Source organism: Saimiri boliviensis, chromosome 4, assembly GCF_048565385.1.
Source record: "Saimiri boliviensis isolate mSaiBol1 chromosome 4, mSaiBol1.pri, whole genome shotgun sequence".
Taxonomy (NCBI): Eukaryota; Metazoa; Chordata; class Mammalia; order Primates; family Cebidae; genus Saimiri; species Saimiri boliviensis.
The window spans coordinates 143,925,342-143,945,765 of NC_133452.1; the positions used below are offsets into that span (position 1 = coordinate 143,925,342).

Below are 20,424 nucleotides of genomic sequence, written 5' to 3' on the forward strand. Positions count from 1 at the left end.
ATTTTCTTTATCCAGTCTGTCATTGATGGGCATTTGGGTTGGTTCCAAGTCTTTGCTATTGTAAACAGTGCCACAATGAACATACATGTGCATGTGTCTTTATAATAGAACGATATATAATCCTTTGGATATGTATCCAGTAATGGGATTGCTGGTTCAAATGGTATTTCTATTTCTAGACCCTTGAGGAATCGCCATACTGCCTTCCACAATGGTTGAACTAATTTACACTCCTACCAACAGTGTAAAAGCGTTCCTTTCTCCACATCCTCTCCAGCATTTGTTGTCTCCAGATTTTTTAATGATCGCCATTCCAGCTGGTGTGAGATGGTATCTCAATGTGGTTTTGATTTGCATTTCTCTAATGACCAGTGATGATGAGCAACAAAATAACTGTTAATATGTCAGTGTAACAATTAGTCGATGAATTTATTTGAGACTGAACCTTTCTCTGTTGCCCAGGCTGGAGTGCAGTGACACAATCTTGCCTTATCGCAAGCTCTACCTTCCAGGTTCAAGCAGTTCTCCTGCCTTAGCCTTTTGAGTAGCTGGGACCACAGGAGTGTGCCACCATGCCTGGCTAATTTTTGTAGTTTTAGTAGAGATGCGGTTTCCCCATGTTGGCTAGGTTGGTCTTGAACTCCTGACCTCAAGTAATCTGTCTGCCTCAGCCTCCCAAAGTCCTGGGATTACAGGCATGAGCCGCTGTGCCCAGCCCTCAATGTAACAAATTTGAATTGTTAAAATGTGTAAAAGAATATAATATATTGGCAAAAAGTGTACATTAATATAATTTACTTTCAAATAATTTCTATTTATGTTTGAAATAGAGCCATAGTTTACTAAAAAATGGTGGTTTGCAGATTTTGGCCTTTTTTTATTTTTAGTTGACACATAATTGTACATATTTATGGAATACAGAATGACATTTTAATACATGTATACAATATGTGATGATCAAATCAGGGAACTTAGCAAATCCGTCATGATACCTTCTTCAGTAAATGATTCTGGGCTAGTCCTCTCTTTCTCACCATATACAAACCCAACTCAAAATGGATTAAAGACCTGAAACCATAAAACTACTAGAGGAATACATGGGAGAATTACTTTGGGACATTGGTCTAGGCAAAGGTTTTATTGGTAAGACTTCAAAAGTGCAGATTTTTGACTTTTGTCTATTTATGTGAAAGAGGCAAATCTTGAGAACTGAAGAAGGCCCTAAAGTAGCAGAAGAAAGGAAATGAATGGTGTATAGATTTGGCATTCTTTGCAGGGTTATATAGAATGTTAAAAGGAAACTGAGCAGAGGATCTGAGGGGGTTAAAAAGGATTTAAAACTTCCTGGTCTCATTAGACGTAACTTTTACAATCTGGTTTCTGTTTTAGTTTCTGTGATATTGTCAATAGGTTCTGCTCCATTAAATCGTTTGTGTTTATCATCTTGATGGATTCTGAAAAACACTGGCTAACTTCTCTGCTTTTCTTGCTCTGCTATGTGTAGTTTTCACTGTGGAGCAATTACTTTCATTGTTACCAAAAAAGATACTGCAGGATGAATGCCCAAGAAGAAACTGAGGGCTGTGGTGGCTGAGATCGTAAACCAAAAAAGAGCAAGGGTTGATAAAACATATTTTATCTTAAGAACTTGTCAACATTACATGAATTTTCAGTCCAAAGCTACAGTATTTTTTTCTCGTTATAGAGGTGGTAAGCAAAAGCCCTTCAGTGAAAGAAGATTCCTGGAGAGGAGAGAGCCATCACATCACTTCTCAATTCTATTCTTATGTTGTGCCAACACCATCAGCACCAGCAGCTGTAATGGGTGTGTGTAAACAGGGACCTGTCTCCAGAGACCTGGCTTCCCATGAGACCATATGCAGTAGACATTTAGTTAGGGCTTAATAAACACTGATAATGGGATGACTTGAATCAACACCTGTAAGTATTTTGAGTGCTTATTAATGTCTTAAAATGTCTTCTTCTTGGACTAGTGGGAACCTAAGATATTACAGTTATGAGAGATGAAGTTGTATAACTGAAGTCTTCCATATTTATTTAGCCTATCAAAAATGATTTCTTTTAAAAGAACCTAAGGGCATATCAAGAAAGTTAACTTTTGTAGAACTTACTTTGCCACTATATTCCAACCATTTAGGTAATGTTTAATTATATAAAATTAATTCTATTTAATTCTAAGAAATCATGATGTTAACCCTGAGTCCTCTTCCTCCTTTTGGTAAAATTCAAGCCAAATATCTAAAGCCATGTACATAAAACATATTGTTCCAAACTGCTCTCATAAAATGTTTTCTGCTTACCTGCCAAGAGTTACAAAAAAAAGGAAGATAAAAATTGTTCTGTCTGCCATTCCTTCTGCACTCACTTATATGTCCCAAGGCATCACACATTTCTGTTTGTTAGCAAGATTGTCTCTGGTGCTTTTTATGAAAATATTGATGGGGAATTGCTGGTCCCAAAGATGGGCAAGCACACAAGTATATGAATACCTTCTTCTCAGAGTCAGTCCCAGATAAGCAGTGGCTCTGCATGTCTTGCTTCTAGACAGAAAAGTCGGCGACTTGGGACTTGGGGACATTTCTCCGATGGCCTGCAACAAGGCCACCTTTTTTTCCCAGTTAGAAAAAGTGTTGATGAGATCTCCGTAATAAAAATGAATGAACTATTGGTAGGTACAACAACACGGGTGAATCTTAAAATAACCATGGTGAAAGAAGCCAGAAAAAAAGGAGTACATCCTATATGATTTCATCTTTATAAAATTCTAGGAAACACAAACTCATCTGTAGTGGCAGAAGAAATCGGTGGTTGCCTGAGGAGGTGGGGGGTCAGGAGAAGAGTGGGGCAGTGGGCAGGTGGGTAGGATTGCAAAGAGGAATGAGAAAAGCCTGGGAGGTGATGGTTGTGTTCATTATCTTGATTATCGTGACAGTATCATGGGTACATACTTATGTCAACATTTATCACATTGCATACCTTGTATTTGTGCACTTTAATGTTGTCTATTATGCCACATAGAATATAAGAGGGGGAAATACTGTATTACTGTTGTAAACAGAAATCAGTTGACACTTGTCATAGACAGCAGGTAAGAAGGAAAATAAATACAATTAAAATAGAACAATTGAAGAAAATTCTGCTTTAAAGCCCCCATGTTTGATAATTACACTCTTATCTGATGTTTGACTCTCAAAATATCTTTTTTGATGGGCAAGCAATTATGTTTTAATTGTCGAGAGCTGGGTTTTGGGGCTGGGTGAGGTGGCTCATGCCTGTAATCCCAGCACTTTGGGAGTTCAAATCAGAAGGATTGCTTGAGGCTGGAAGTTCAAGACCAGTCTGGTCAACACAGCGAGACCTTGTCTCTAAAGTAGAGAAATTAGAGAAATTAACCAGACATGGTGACCCTTGTTTGTAGTCCCAGCTACTCAGTGGCGGAGCCAAAAGGATTGCTTGAGCCCAGGAGTTTGCAGTTACAATGAAGTATGATTGTGGTGCCACTGCACTCCAGCCTAGGTGACGGAATGAGATCCTATCAACAAAACAAAGCAAAACAAAACAAAACAAAAAAACAACAAGAGCATGGGTTTTGGAGTTTGGCAGCCTTGGGTTTGACCCAGTGGCCCAGTCATCTGCCAGCTGTGGGACTTTGAGCAAGACCTTGCCCTTTTTATTCCTCAAATCTGTGAAATGGATTGATAGAAGTATAGTAAGTCCTCAATAGATGCAAGCCATTTTTGTTGTTTTTATTTATTTGGCATTGTGATTCCCACAAGATTTAAAATGCAGGTCGTTTGGGGTGAGAAAATACAGTATTTTAAATTCACAAGGAGGCTGTTCATGTTACCAAGAAGAATCAAGTCCTTTAGCAAAGTGTTGCCTAAAAATACAAGAGGTCAGCACAGGAGGGGAAAGGAACGCAGGGAGAGGAAAATCGGATTTGTCAAAATGCCCACTGTTTTTTGTGTTCGTCTCAGTGGGCATTGAGCTCCTAGGTGACGCCCTCGTATGATTTCTCTGCTTTTAGTAACCTCTGCTCTTTGCAGGTTTTAATTGTTATGAATTCATTAGTCTTTTCTATTGTTAAATAATAATGCCATTGCTTAAAATATTGCTCTTTCTCTCAAAAGTGCTGTATTTAAGTTTGCTTATTTAGAAATTCATTCTGGCATTTAGCATGTATTTTTTGTCATTTATCTCTAGGAAAAATGTTGGACTTTTAAAATGTTTTATTTAAAATTGATAGATTTGGTTTAATCGGACTTTTTATTAGCTTTATAAACTTAAAAATACTACTCTATATATATATGGAAGTAAAGTTGATCAGTTTATCTTAAATTGGTCATATTGTTGATTTATAAGTTTGGAGGAAAATATAGTTTCTTTAACTCTGAAATAATGTTGTTTTCTTGTACAGAAACTAACAGAATTACTTGGCTTCCCATGATCTTTGCCTAGTTTTTTCTTCTGCCAGCTGGTGGCAGGGATTTGACAAGTGATTGATTTGGTTTCAGAGGGTCCTGGAATTACACAAATTGTTTTTGATATTGGAAAAGACATACCCAGTTTTTCACAAGTTTTAAGATTTATTGCCTCACCCTAACATGTTGTAAATTAGTTTGTTTGCTATTTATTTTAGTCAGAATGTAGTAATTGGTGTCATTAGTGTAAGGGTAAATTTGATCAGAAGAAAGGGCAGACAGCTATTTAACACTATTTATTTGTTTTTTTGCCAACTTTGCAGGGCTGGAGGTGAGATGGGTAGACTGCCACTTTCCTTTTACGCATCCTTCCTTTGAGATGGAGATCAACTTCCATGGAGAATGGCTGGAAGTTCTTGGCTGCGGGGTGATGGAGCAACAACTGGTCAATTCAGGTAGAAAAGAATCCCACATTTTATTTACACTCGCGCTAAAGGAACCCTCTCTTCTCAGGCAGCCCCACTGCACAATTGCACGTATTTATATCCTTCTATGGAGCAGCAGCAACATTGTTCTCTCTTGAGATTCCCCTCTAGATTTGTCTTTGATGCTAAGCCCTGGAAAAACTATTTCTCACATCTCTGTTTGCAAAGGCACTTTGTCTTTGGAGATCCTCCTTGTCAGCACTTGGCTGCTGGATTTGCACTTTGTGATTTTGTATGTGTTGATACGTTGCTTTGTAATTGCCCCAAAGGCATTCGGTGCTTGTCACAGGAGTGTAGTTTGTCTTTCAGACTATTTAAGAACAAAACAATGCATAATCTATTTTTGTTCTTATTGCACTTAGTATAGTGCCTGAAATTCAGCAAGTATTTTATAAATGCTTAATCCATCACCTCCCTCTGCATAGGCAGTGCCACCTGACTGTGAGAAATTGGAAAGACAAGGGTGCTGATGAATTCTACCCACATCTATGGGTATTTCAGAAAGATCTGCCTGTCTCTTTTCTGTAAGACTATTGATTAATAAACACAATTGTTCCTAAACATAATTTCAGAGCTGTGAGGTGTTCTTTTTAAGTCACTATCTGAATTTAATTTTTTAAGTCCCTATCTGAATTTAGTATTTTTTCAAAGTCCCTATCTGAATTTAATTACGAAATGTTTTTAGGGGTCAGGTGTCACGACTTGCACCCATAATCCCAGCACTTTAGGAGGCTGAGGCGGGCGGATCACCTCAGGTCAGGAGTTCCAGACCAGTCTGGCCAACATGGCAAAACCCTGACTCTACTAAAAATATAAAAATCAGCTGGGCATGGTGGTGTGCCTGTAATGCCAGCTACTGGGGAGACTGAAGCATAAGAATCACTTGAACCCGGGAGGGAGGCAGAGGTTGCAGTGAGTCAGTATGGCTACACTCCAGCCAGCTTGGCAAAAGAGCAACACTCTGTCTAAAACAAAACAAAACAAAAATTATATGTATCTAAATACCTATATAACTGTTTTAGTTATATAGGTATATAACTAAATAACTAAATTACCTATATAACTAAATATAACTTAATTATATATATACCTATATAACTAAATTATATAACTATATTCAGAGTATAAATCCTATATATTGTTACATAGATATACAGATACATGTATTCAGAATATAAATCCTCCAAAAAACGGTCGGGGGGAAGTTGGTTTGAATTGGGCATTTGAGCTCACTGCATAAGCAGTGAGCACCAAATAGGATAGGAACTGATGTGGATTGTTCTGGAAACCTTTCCAGCTCTGCTGCCTTAGAAGGACATTTGCTGCCTGGCCTTGGAGGGCAGCTCTGACTCAGGGTTCGCTGTGTGGCTTCCTATAGCAGGATGAAGAGAGGTCCTTCTTGGTAACTAAGGAATGTGAATAGACCATAGGTAAGGACATGATACCTCGTCATGGGCTTGGAACATGTGGATGAGCAGAGAGTGACAAGAGAGGGTACGTGAAGTGCGGGAGCTTGTGTTATGTGGGCTGGGAGACTGGAGGGCTGGCCTTCCCTTCTGGCTCTTAGGTACTCTCCATCTGCAGAGGCCTGGACTCCACAAGCTCCCAGATTCTTCTTTATCCTGCTGAGGAAGCCTTGGGGGAAAACCCAGCACAGGGCCCGAGGCTTCATGGGCAGTTTTCAAATAGATGAAAAGAGGAGAGAGAGCACAGGGCATGACATTAGGACCTGGGAGCAGTTGTAAGGCCTGGGCTTGGGTTCTGGAAACCCAGGGTCTTGTCACAACTCTGTTAAATAACAGCTATGTATCTTCAGGCAAGGTTCATCATCCTGTGAGCCTTGACTTTCTCATGGTTAAGATGGGTGCAAGGATACACCCTCAGAGTTCCATCATGGGTACTGATTGAGAGGATTCCTCTAAAGTGGTTAGCAAAGGGTCTGCCACACAGTGAACATTCAATAAAAATTGCTGATGTTGTTACATTTAAAATTTTTCTAATGGTTAGAGCTGTTTATCAACAGAGGGTCCTCTTAGTAGGAAATATTTAAACAGAGGCTGTTCCTGCCTGTCATAGAAACAATTTCTAACCAAGTGGAATTTGTTACTTCTTTGACCTGTAGTCATGTCTGTGTCCGTGATTTCATATCGAGTGAGTGATTTTACAAGGAAAAAGAAAAGTAAGAGTAATAAGAAACAGGAAGAAAAGGAAAATCAGCCTTATAATAGCATCTCGTTGGAAAACACAAACTACTGAGTACGAATAGGAAAGACTTAATCTCTCCCTGAGTAGGAGCTAACTTCAAATATCTCTGTAGTGTTTTTATAGTTTTGCTTTTTAGAAAAAGATTTGAATGAATCCTAGGCTTCCTCCCAGGAGTGCCTGGTATCTGGGCGCTGGAGCTCAGAAAGCAAACCAGGGATGATCAGCTTACACATCAGTTGTCATTTGGAATTGATCATGCTTCCTTGCACGGTTTCCAATATCCTTGATGGGTTTTTATGAGGTTTATTCACACAGTAATTGGCTGAATATCGTTATCTGAAACAGGTTTCCAAATCATTATTACACATTAATGAGGCTGCTGTTCTACAATTAGATTAGCCATGTTAAGTATTCTTGAAAAGAATGGCAAAGTGAAAAAGACATTTACGTTGCAAATATGTTTCAGAGATTCACAGTGATGGTAGGATGTGCTTTGACTTTTGGGGAAACTGTATACATAGAATTTTATTTACTTACTTATTTTTGAAACGGAATCTCCCTCTGTCACCCAGGCTGGAGTGAAGTGGTGCCATCTCAGCCCATAGCAACCCCCGCCCCCCAGGTTCAAGTGATTCTCCTGCCTCAGCCTCCTGAGTAGCTGGGATTATAGGTGCCTATCACCACACCCTGCTAATTTTTGTATTTTTGGTAGAGATGGGTTTTTGCCATGTTGGCCAGGCTGGTCTCGAACTCCTGACCTCAGGTGATCTACCCACCTTGGCTTCCCAAAGTGCTAGGATTATAGGAATGAGTCACCACACCCAGTCATAAAATTTAAATCAAATATTTCACAAGAGAGGAAAACTAAAGAAATAGAAGAAGAGACAATTTTATACACGAGATCCTGCCTAGACTTTGCTATTTGAATTTGAAGTTATTATGACAACGTTCTGCTCTATGTTCTCAAATTTGAAGGTGTTTGGATGTCTGTGGTTAAAATTTTTAAACTGCCTGGCAGTCACTAACCACAGACATTTGCAAGTGCAGCTCATTTTCTGTTTTCTGAGTTCTTACGATGTGGAGAAAGACGGGCTATGTGTACTTTATCCTGCTCATTCAGTTTTGCTATTCTTTCTATCTCTTCTACATTTGCTTCCCTGCTCTCCCTTCCTTTTTCCTCCCTGCCCCTCCTTTCCCCTCTCTTTACTTTTCTTCATTTCCTTCTGTTTTAAAAGAGAACTTCCAAGAAACCATGTAATTGATGACTCCTCTTTAAGGTTCTTACAAAGAGTCAGGTGAGTGCTAAAATAACCAGAAAATGAAGAAGCTGATGGAGGAATGATAGTGGCAGACATCAGTTGAGCCCTTCTTATATGCCAGCCTCCTGTAAAGCATGCTTTATATGCTTTCTTTCGTTTAACCATGATAACAAGGCTCCAAGGTAGATGCTATTATAACCTGTATTTTACAGAGCCAGAGAAAGGTAATTCAGATCAAATAGCTGGACAGTGCTAGTGAAACTTGCCCAAGTCTTTCTAACAACAGTTGACTAATAAGCTGTGCTCCCCGAATAGTAAATTGTATGATTTTGAAGTTGCTAAAAATTCATGTCAAATAAATCATTCCACCTAACATGGAAATAAAAGAACTGAAACAAAATGAAACAAATACGCAACCAACAAAACTTTATTTGTTCTGCAGTTACCTCTAAGGAAGGGCTGTGCCACCACGCAGTTCTCTCCCTGTGATAGAGTGCATTTAATTAAAGCGTGACATTAGGTTGCTAATTAAACAGTCAGTGAAACATTTTATTACACATTTAAGCGACTGTGGCATATATGTGTTCTTATGTGTGGAATACGGCTCTTTGAAATGGCTTATAGCATTTTACTTTATTTCTTCTACCTTAAGTCATGTGTCTTCACCACTGCTTTCAGACTCCTTAGTCTGAGTGATGGTGATGTGAGTGGTGACCATTTTCAGGCTGACTTGATTGTTTTTTCCTCACGGAGGTATTTTGAGGACAGTACTGAGTCACGTCCCTAAATACTACACATTTGCCTCCCACTGGGTTGACTCAGGCTGCTGTGTCTTTTCACATAGTAAATGGAACACCAGCATCCAAAACCATCACTGGGGCAACTATGGACTGTGATCATGCCAGGAAGGGATTTACCATTCCTTGCCCCTGTGAGATTTAGAAGATTTTACATGGGCCAAGAGAGAGAAGAAGCTTGATAGTAGAAAATATCTTTTTAAAAATGAAATTTCCTTGCTTACCTTTTTGTCAAAATTTAAAAAGTGGCTTTTTTTTTGAAAACCTTATAAATAGGTACACAAACAGTTTCTGGTTTTAAAGGATCATTATTTGCTTGCTTATCAAATATTTCTTGAAGTCCTTCTAAAGCTGTAGTGAATAAGCAAAGTGAATAAGCATTGCTCCTGCTTTTGAAAATATCACATGCACATAAACATATAAACAAATGATTACAGTACCATGTGGTAAGTATTCATAACAGGGGTACCGTGGGCAGAATGTGTGGGGAAGAGAAGGATTAGAGAAGGTGGTGCCAGGCCTTTCCCTGGTTGCATTCAGGATAGAATATGGATGTGATGGGTATTTGAAATGTGCATCCCAGTTTGTTAGGTTCTTGTTTTGCAAGGAGGGCTATATACTTTTTCTTTGTTTTTCCTATATTAGCATGAATCAGTTTCCAGTCTGTCCCTCTCTCTGGGCTATAGCCTCTACACATGCTTAACATGGTTCAGTGTTGTTGATCTAAGTTGGTGAATTTGTAATAGCATGGACTAAGGCTGTACTAGTAGTAAACATGCCATTAATGTAATTAGTGCCTTTTGTGTGCAAGGCACTGTGCTGTTAGGAAAATGGATGAAACATACCTTCTCCCTGTAGTTCTGTGTAGAAGAGCAGATAAGATGATATCATTCTAACGTAGTCATGCATATAAATGCATTTTGTGAGAGTGAGCTTTGTGAGATGAGAAAAGGGAACTATTTCAATCAGTTGGATCAGTAGAGGCTTCATAAAGGGGGTAATTTTTGAATTGGGCCTTAAATAGTCATTTTCAGATGTGTGACTAGTAATTACTTGGAGAGATAATTTAAAATGTCTGTTCATAGAGCATCAGTCTGTATGTCAGGGATGGAGACCAAGATATGCATATTAAACAAATACCCTAAATAATTCTTACGAATGACCCATATTCAGACTGTACTCAGAAACCCTATCTATAGCATAAGTTGAGTATCTTTCCCATTTGGAGGGATGTAATTAAAGTGTAATGAATTGCACATATTTGAAGTGTACAGTTTGATCAGTTGTTAACATATGCTTATACCAGTGAAACCATCACCACAGTCAAGATGATAAATGTTTTAATTCCCAACCATTTCTCATGCCCTTTTTGTAATCCATTCCTCCCCTCATCCCTGTCTTTAGGCAACCACTGCTCTACCTGCTGTCATAGGTTAGTTTGGATTTTCTACTGTTTTATATAAATGGAATTATACACTATATATTCATTATACCTGGCTTCTTTCACTCAGCATATAGAGATTTTGAGATTTAGCCATGTTGTATGTATCAATATCTGTGTATCAATTTATTCCTTTTTATTTGGAGTTGTGTTTCATTGTAAAATTCTTTGTGTGGACATACATTTCCAACTTCTAGAGGCAAAAAGCCTATGAGTGGAGTGTTCTATAAATGTCAGTTACATCAAGGTAACTGAATAGTGTTGTTTAGCTCTTCTTTCTCTGTTTACTGATTTTTTGGGGGGTCTTAGTACTTTATCAGAAAAGATAAAGTACTGCTCAGAAAAGAGTAAGATTTTCTACAATGGTTATGGACTTGTCTGTTTTACCCTTTTATCTGTCAATTTTTCTTTATGTTTTTTAAAGCCATATTATTAGGCGCATATATTTTCACAGTAGTTACGTATTCCTGAGGAATTTTTCCTTATATCATTGTGAAATGTCTTTATCTCTGGTAATTTTCCTTGGACTCTGTTTCATTTATTTATTTATTTATTTATTTATTTATTTATTTATTTTTTTTGAGACGGAGTTTCGCTCTTGTTACCCAGGCTGGAGTGCAATGGCGCGATCTCGGCTCACCGCAACCTCCGCCTCCTGGGCTCAGGCAATTCTCCTGCCTCAGCCTCCTGAGTAGCTGGGATTACAGGCACGTGCCACCATGCCCAGCTAATTTTTTTGTATTTTTAGTAGAGACGGGGTTTCACCATGTTGACCAGGATGGTCTCGATCTCTCGACCTTGTGATCCACCCGCCTCGGCCTCCCAAAGTGCTGGGATTACAGGCTTGAGCCACCGCGCCCGGCCTCTGTTTCATTTATATGACAATATCCATTCCTGCCTTGTTTTCCTTCCTCCCCAGTTACTTTTATATTGTTATAGTTACATCTATACACGTTAAAAACCTCACCATTCAGTGTTATACTTTTTCCTTTAAACAGTCATATGTATTTTTTAAAAAAACCTAAGAAAAAAAAGTTTTCTTTCATATTTACTTAGCTGTTTACCATTTCTCTTGCTGTTCCTTTATTCCTGAAAATACATGTTTTCTTCTGGTAATTCTTTTTCTCTTCAGTAAAAAAAAAAAAACTTTCCGTAGCATTTTTTATAGACCACATCAACTTGTGATAATTTGTTAGTGTTATTTTATGTGAGAATGTCTTTATTTCCCCTTAATTTTGAATTTTTATTGAATATAAAATTCTGGATTGATAGATTTTTATTTTTTTTCTCAGCAACTTAAAGATGTTGATACATTGTCTTATGCCTCTATAGTTTCTAAAGAGAAATCCATAATCTTTTCAGTCATTCTTCACCTGTAAATACTGCTATCTTTCTTTTTTAAAAAAAATATTTATTTGTTATAATTTTTTGCTCTGCTGTCTTTAGTTACTTTCAAGATTTCCCCCCCCCCCGCCCTCTGTTTTTCATTGGTGTGATTTTGATATGTCTAGGTTTGGTTTTCTTTTAAGTTTATCTCATGCTTATGATAGATCTTTTGGGTTTTGTCCCGGGAGCACCTGAGACTCTGCTCACTTTTTTTAAAAAATCTTTTTCTTTCTGTTTCTCAGATTGGATAATTTCCATGTATCCATCCATCTTGACTCTGTCCTCTGTTGTCCCCATTCTCCTGTCTTGATCACCAAATATAGTTTTATTTTAGTGCTTTCTTTTGTTTTAAAATTTGCATTTGGTTTGTTTTATAGTTTCTTTTTTTTTCTCAGAGAATTCCTGTATTTTCATTTCTATCAAGTTTGTTTTTCTTTACCTCATAGGGCAGAGTGACAGTGGTTGCTTTAGGTATACATTAAATATCCATTATCCAAAACGCTTGGAACCAGAAGTGTTTCATATTTTTGGATTCTGGAATATTCACATTATACTTATTGTTTCAACATCCAACACAAAAATCCAAAATTCAGAATGCCCCAATGTGCATTTTTTATAGGTATCATGTCCATGCTCAAAAAGTTTCGTATTTTGGAGCATTTTGGATTTGGGGTTTTTGAATTAGGGATACTGAACCTGTACCTGTCTGATAGTTCCAACGTCTGGACCGTTTTGTGATGGACTTCTGTTAAGAATTGGTCACATTTTCCTGGTTACTTATAAACGAAGTCTGGATTGTGTATTGCACGTTCTGAATGGCCTCCTGTTATCTGTGGTGACTGTCGATGTTTTAGTAAGGTGATCAACCTGTGAGCTCTAGGCTTTGAGTGGGACCTGCTTCCTGAATCTCCCAGCGATTCAGATCTCAGAGTAAGTTGTTTCTGTGCTTATTTTTGTCTGTCCTGTAAACACATACTTAAGGGGTTAGTCTGCAACTTGTGTGAGTGGTTCAGATCTCAGTTCTGTGTTCTCAGCTTTTTCTGTGCTAGTTTCAGTCTTTGCTGGTTTGAGTCTTTGCTGTGTGGGTGTCACTCCAGGGTCAGGCTGATATCTGTGCAGGTTTGCACATAGAATTTGGGCATCCTTTCTTGGGCTTTCTGTACCCCAGGATCATACCTGCAGACTCTTCCTCTCGCAGAAACCCTTTGTCTGTGGACAGACAGGCAGGGTTCTCTTCGAGTTTAGTTGCTTGCTTTGTTGTGCAGCTCAGCAACTGGGGCTCAGTCATGTGAGAAGAAAACAAACCAGAAACTTCACCCTGTGTGGGTTGCCTTTCCAAGAGTTGACTCTCCTTTATAACTTCTGTTTGATTACTTCTCAGAGTCCTGTGTTAGTTGGTTAGAGATTTTGGTTGTAATCAGAGAGAGGGATAGACTGCGGTGGGCTCATGCCCCCATACTGGACCTGGACTGTAGTTTGGGTTGTGAATGCACTCCACGTAAAAGGATAATGGCGAGACACACATATGTGGTACTGGAAACGTGGTGGTATCGGCTCCACTCGTCTATTTACTCTATCAACTTTCTTAATCAGAATTATGCCTGGTCCATTTTTGAGGCCAAGTAGTTGAGACTGTCTAAGATCTGCCAAACTCTGGCTCCTTTCCTTCCTCCCGCCCTCCCTTCCTTCTTGGTTCCTTCCTTCCACCTCCCCAGCTTCCCTCTTGGCCCCTTTAGTGTCCGTTCAGAAAAGCAAACAAATACATGTTAGTCCCGTATGTAAGTTTTGCCTTGAGTTCCTCCTGGTGACATATTTGCAAGCTGCCAGAATAGAGATATCTGTTCAAATATTTACTTAGCCTTTTTCCTTTTTCAAGACAGCTAAGATGGTGGGATTTTTTTTTTCTGATATAAAAGTAATCTGTAATCATTGAAAAATTAAGAAAATAAAATATAAAAAAGAAAATGAAAGTAATTCCACAATCCTATATAAAATAGGATCCTTTATAAAATTTAATTCCTATATTGAACTTTAAATCTTTTATACATATTGATAATTGTTAGATATACCTTTATGTAGAAGTTACATATATTTTGTAAAAAAATAGAATCATTCTTTGAATATTTTTTGACTTAGGTTTTTTCCACAAGAAATGTGACACAAGTGTCCTTTGCCGTTACCAAACATTTATCTACATCATCATTGTCAGTGGCTGCATCGCCACTGTGGGTGGATCTTTCTGGCCACTCCCATGTTGATGGGTTTTTGACAATAAAACTTATATCCATGTGTCCTGCACACTTGCCTTAATATTTCCATGGGATAAGTGTATAAAAGTGGAATTGCTGGCTTTTTTACTCCCAAGGTTTATGATGCATATTCATAGGCACACTGGAGAAAAGTACCTGCAGTGTTTGAAAACGTTCATTTTCCACACCCTTACCAATACTGACCATTATCAATCTCTTTATTCTGTACATTTAACAGGGAAAAAAATGTATACTGGTGTTTTGTTGTTGTTGTTGTTGTTGTTTAGAGGTGAGGTTCTCACTGTTGGCCAGGCTGGTCTTAAGCTCCTGGCCTCAAGTGATCCTCCCACCGCAACCTCCCAAGTAGCTGAGACTATAGGCATGTGCCACAGTACCCAGCTTATACTAATGGTGTTTTAATTCACTTTTTTTTCTGGTCACTAATGTCATTGAACATGTTTCCAGAAGCTATTGGCTCTGACCGTTTTCTTTCATTCTTTTTTTTTTTTTTCTTTTTTGAGATAGAGTTTTGCTCTGTTGCCCAAGCTAGAGTGCAGTGGCACAATCTTGGCTCACTGCAACCTCCATCTCCTGAGTTTGAGCGATTCTTCTGCCTCAGCCTTCCAAGTAGCTGGGACTACAGGTGTGCGCCACCATGCCCCACTAATTTTTGTATTTTTAGTAGAGATGGGGTTTCACCATGTTGGCCAGGCTGGTCTTGAACTCCTGACCTCAAGTGATCCACCTGCCTCAACTTCCCAAACTGCTGGGATTATAGGCGTGAGCCACTGCGCTCAGCCACTCAGTCCATTTTCTAATGAGACTAGAAAAGATGTGAGGATATATTCTGCAAGTTTTCTTTTTATTCTCTCTTTCCAAATTATAACTGTATTCTCATTTTTGTGGAAGACCTCTGTGTTGCTCAGGCTGGACTTGTGCTCCTGGCCTCAGGTGACTGGCCCTGTCAGTATCTTCACTCCTCTCCTCTCTTCCTTTCTTCTGTGAGTTATCACATTCTGAATTTTGTGTTATTACCTTGATTTTCATTGCAGTTTTACTATTTATATTGTACAACAAGTTAACTTTGATGCGCTTTTATATTTTAACAAATGAAATCACAGTATGAATCCTTTCATGACTTGAGGTTTTCATGCAGTAGGGTGAAGTTCGTCTGTGTTGTCATGTGTAGAGTTTTTGTTGGTTTTTCACAGCTTAAATTCTGTCAGATGAATGTTCTACAGTTCATTCATCCATTCTTTAATGAATATTTGATTGTTTACAGTTTTCTGTGAACATTCTTGTACATCTGAATGTATAGGTGTAAGAGTTTCACTGAGCTATATTTTATGCCGCAGTAGAATTGCTAAGTCAATACTTACGAACATCTTTGGGGATCACCAAATTGTTTCTCAAAATGGCTGGCCCAATTTACATTGCCTTGAGCCTTTCAAAAGTTCCCTGGTGCTTTACATCCTCTTTAACACTTGACCTTGTTCAACTTATTTTGGCAGTCTGATAAGTTTAAAATAGTATCTCTAGCTGAGCGTGGTGGTGTGCCTGTAGTCCTAGCTATTCAAGAGGATGAAGCATGTGGATCACCTGAGCTCAGGAGATCAAGGCTGTAGTGACCCATGAACCCACCACTCCATTCCAGCCTGGGTGATAAAGTGAGACCCTCTCGCAAAAATTAAATTAATAAAAAATAATACAAAATGATATATTGTGTTTTTTATTTGAATTTACCTGGTTGCTGTTAAGTTTGAACACATTTTTGTATATTTATTTGACACAGTTTTTCTTTTGTTCATTTTTGGGTGAGGCTCATTTCTGTCTTCTAAAACTGACTGACAAGAATTCTACATTTGTATTGGTTACTAATCATTTGTCATTTCTATGTATTGCAATTATATTCTTCAGGTTGGTGGCTTTCCTTATCTGTTCTTTTTTTAAGTTTCATAAATGGGATACACACAGACACACAGACATACACACACACACACACACACACACACACACACACAAACACTTCTTTTTTTGAGTAGCTTTAGGTTTCTTTATATAACATCATTCTCCATAAAAGTCATTTTGCCAGGGATTGTGCGTGGGTGCAAGTTGGCAAGTTTCATGAAGATAACCCTTTTGCTTGTCATGCTTGATTCTGGTAGTTTAAGTCTCTCATGTTATTGCCTTTTCATTCATCTTTTCAGCATTGGAATTCTAAATATTTAATAGCTTTCAAGCATCTACCCTCTCTCTGCTAGTGTTCTGTCAGATTTAGTCCCACCCTTGGTGACAGTTTCCCTTGACTGGAAGTTGCACTCTAGGATGTGCTTGTTTGACTAGGAAATGTAGCTCAGAGCTTGCCTGGGAGCCCAGTGTTGCCATTTTCACCGAATTGGATTCATTTCCTCCTAGGTTTTTAAATTCATTTCCTCCTATGTTTCCTTAATCTTGTGTCTCATCCATGCCACCCCACCAATATTTCCATTACTGTAATAAAAATAAAGGCTTTGGCAACTTGTCTCAAGCTGTGGTATGTGTCCACATTTCTGATGTTTTTGCAACCGTTGGGATACATGTTGTGTACTGTCTGTGGCATGATTTCTAGACATAAGAAACATCTGGGAAGCCGGGATGCTGTCCTGTATGTTCATTTCAATGTCTAAGGTCTTGTATGCCTGGCAGATAGATAAAGCAATTGCCATTTAACTTACCAGTCCTTCCCCCATCAATGTGGACTTAATTTTCCATTATCAACTGTTATCCTTTTTCCTGTTGTCTTCTTCCATTCCTGAAACAGTAACACCAATAACACAGTCTAACCATTAGCTTTTTACACATAGAAGCTGGTGGGGCAGTTTGTGAGTGAGCAAATAAAAGGTGTGGATTGAAAAGAAATGGAATCTGGCAAGTTGGTATTGATGCAAGAGGTCCATTCTTTTATCAGACTGCAGTATCATTCCCAGCTCTTCACCCCTCCCTGTATCTGTGCACTTGGTCCTGTGACTTTGAAGCACTGTCTGCTATGGGGAGAGTATACTTTTCTGCCCTGCTGATTTGAAGCTTGGCCCTGTGACTACTTTGGCTAAAGGGAAATTAGCAGATGTGACAGGAAAAGAGGCTCGAAATGTACTTGGCAGCTGCTTTTGCCCTTTTTAGCTTCTGCCCTTCTGAGGTAAACATGCCCCATGTAGATTGCTGGTTCCAGATCAGTAAGAAGCATGTGGAGTGGACCTGAACCAACCTCAGGGCCTGAAGCCCAGCCAGTCTGGACCAGCTGAGCCCCAACCGTGCAGACGGGTGGTTGTTGCATGCCACTGAGATTTTGTAGTGGTTTGTTGATCAGCTGCAGCTGGCTGATAAAACATGCATTGTAGTTGTCATATTCTTTTTCAGCTTACCCACAGCTCACAGAATGCTTAAGATTCTCTCTTCCAATATCATTTCACAGAAAATTCAGCTCACTTATTTCTTAAGTATTTCCTCTCCACCTCCCTTTCTAACTCAGCAGGAAAGATATTTGGAACGAACCTGACTTTTTCTACTTCCCTCCCTCTGCAGAGAAGCCACTGAAATAGTTTCTTAGTATTTTAGTGGGTTGTGGTGGTGGTTCTGAAAACCAGACGGGGATTGGGGGTGGGATTTATCTGGAATGTCCTCTACATGAGAGGTTTTTGAAAAGCTACTGATATATGGAAGATCTTTGTATAAGTGTGTGTATGTGTGTGTTTGTGTGCATGTATGCATGTGCGTGTGTTTGCAATACAACCTTTTTAAAATTTTAGTGTCAGGTGTCTGAATTTAATCAGTCTCAGGTAGAAGATTCTGAAGTCTGTAGAATGTAAGCTTCATAAGGGCAGGGAATTTTTTGGTTTTGATTACTATAGTTTTCCCAGACCCTAGAACAATGCACAGAGGAGACACTCAGTATCCACATAGAAATTGAATGGATGGGTGTGTGGTTGGGTGCCCACCACACTCATCATCCCAGTGTTTGTTATTCTTTCTTCAGGCTCTTGGAAACAGTAGAACATGGGATAAAATTGACCTAATTGTTGATACTTGCTCATGGCTCTTTCTGCCCTCTGCTGCTCAGTACAATTCCCAGTTTCCAAGGATGGTGAAGTGGGAAGCACATGGGCCCCAGAGTGAAGACCTGGCTCCAGTCAGGCTTGGTTGCCATCTGGGCTGAGGATCTTGGGCAATTCCTGTGGGTCTCAGTTTCTTCATCTGTAAAGTGAGGGGCCTAAATTATATAATTTTCAGATTTCCTTTTAGCTCTCAAATCTTGAAACAGCCTAGAGAGTCTTAATATTAATAAAACTCATAGAGGATTGTGTGTTGTGTAGCCCACAGAGAATTGCATGGCAGCATGACTTGGGTATATATGGTTGGTTAATCATGGTTTCTCCCTTCCTTAAAGAAATTCTTAGAGATCTTTTTAAAAAGAAAGAAAGAAAGAAAGAGGATGCTCATATAATTGGATTTTATTTAAACTATTTATGAAACTCTTGCTTCATGGGATCACTGCAGCTTTGCAGGCAGGTAGTGATGTGTTCTCAATGGCTCAATTTTATTTTTTCTCTTGCAAAAAGGCAATTTAGAAGTTTAGGAATTATTTATGGTACTATGGGGATAAACACAATCTGCTAAGTTATTTTTCTTGTTTCATTTTTTTTTTCAAGGTTCATTCCTGCATTTTAGGCTGGAAGCAATGTCTTCATGAAATGGCCATGTTGTTATGTCTATGGGTATAATGAGGTAATGTCACTATGCAAAATTTATGCCAGGTTTTAAACTTGTGATTCTTAATTGGTATAATTCAACAGTTAGATATTACTGGGTGAAATAAAGGCTTGATAGTCACCTAAGTATGGCAAATGATGATCTGAAAAAGTTTGAGTGTTCTTTACTAGAGAGTGTTCTGTTTGAGGGAGTAAGCATGCAGTACTTCCCAGAATTCTTTAACCACAGAATCCCTTCATGAATAGATTTCTTCTATGGAGCCTGTCCCACGAAGGACACTTGGGGACATGCCCTTCCACTGGCTGCTGGGATTGATAGTAAACTAGGAGGGTGATAGAAATGTTTTCTGGGGAAGCAATGACAAACTACAGTAAGATACTCTTAAACATTTTACTTTGAGGTGTGCCTTCAATACAAAGGGAAGTAGCTGACACTAACATAAGTAATTCAGAACATCCAAGATGCATTTTAGACTGTTTGTGGAAGTTGAGGGCTCATGGACTTCAAAGGCATTAGGAAGAAAAAGCTCTCAAAATCCATTATGTGTATTTGATACTTCATTTAGTAGAATCAGCCTTCCCTCTCTTCTTCCATCCCTGAAACAAACCTTTAAGTATGTGGGTGGTGGGAACCATATTGACATGCTATGGATGTAGAGGTGGTTTCTACCTCTGGGGGACTTCTGGTCCAGTGGTAGAGACTGATGGAGAAGCTGCTCTGTCCAAGGTGCTGTGATAACAGTTGAAGAAGGAAATGGTTCCCTGAGAGCTTGTGCCAAGCTTCATACTTGGATGTGATGCTTGAACTGACAGATGAAGTCTGAGTAGGTTAAACAAGAGGGGCTGACGGAAGAGGAAGATTTTAAAGTACGTTATATTGTGCATATTTAAGGTATACAACATGATGTTATAAGATACATATATATATATAGTAATATGGTTACTCTAGGGGAACAAATTACCATAGCCATCATCTCACTTAGTCACCCATTTCCTCCGCTGTGTCATGAGCAGCTGTTGGCTATTCATTTGCTTGTGCAGAGATACAGGCAGTGAGAGGCAGCACTATGTTTCTGAGAAGACTGACTCATGGATCACTGGATTACACCATGAAACATGTTAGTTACGGGGAGAAGGTTGGAACCTAGAGAGGGTCAGTTCCGGATGGGCTTTGAATGCAAAATCAAAGACCTTACATCTCATCCTTTTGGTAGCAGTGAGTCATTGAAAGATTTAAAGAAGGAAAATAATGTGATCAGATTAATATTTGGGAAACTGGCATTACTGTAGAGCCTGAGTGGAAGAAATGCAAGTTCAAAGACAAGGAGAACAGGTGAACTGTCTAGGCCCTGAATGCGGAGGGCGAGAGCTGATGCAGCAGTGGCAGTGTGCAGAGAGGAGGCCAGATTGCGTGT

At 39.0% G+C, this 20,424-nt stretch overlaps 1 protein-coding gene across 7 annotated transcripts in view; it reads left to right on the forward strand.

Moving 5' to 3' along the window:
• FARS2 (phenylalanyl-tRNA synthetase 2, mitochondrial) overlaps window positions 1-20,424 on the forward strand; it is a 529,294-nt gene that overhangs the window by 170,912 nt on the left and 337,958 nt on the right. For all 7 annotated transcript variants that reach the window (XR_012517417.1, XR_012517418.1, XM_074398406.1 and 4 more), the window contains one exon: window positions 4,766-4,897. Coding sequence is in view for 5 of the 7 variants with exons in the window: in XM_074398406.1 (XP_074254507.1) it covers window positions 4,766-4,897 (132 nt within the window). In the remaining 2 variants the exon portion in view is untranslated. The remainder of the gene's footprint in view (window positions 1-4,765; window positions 4,898-20,424) is intronic.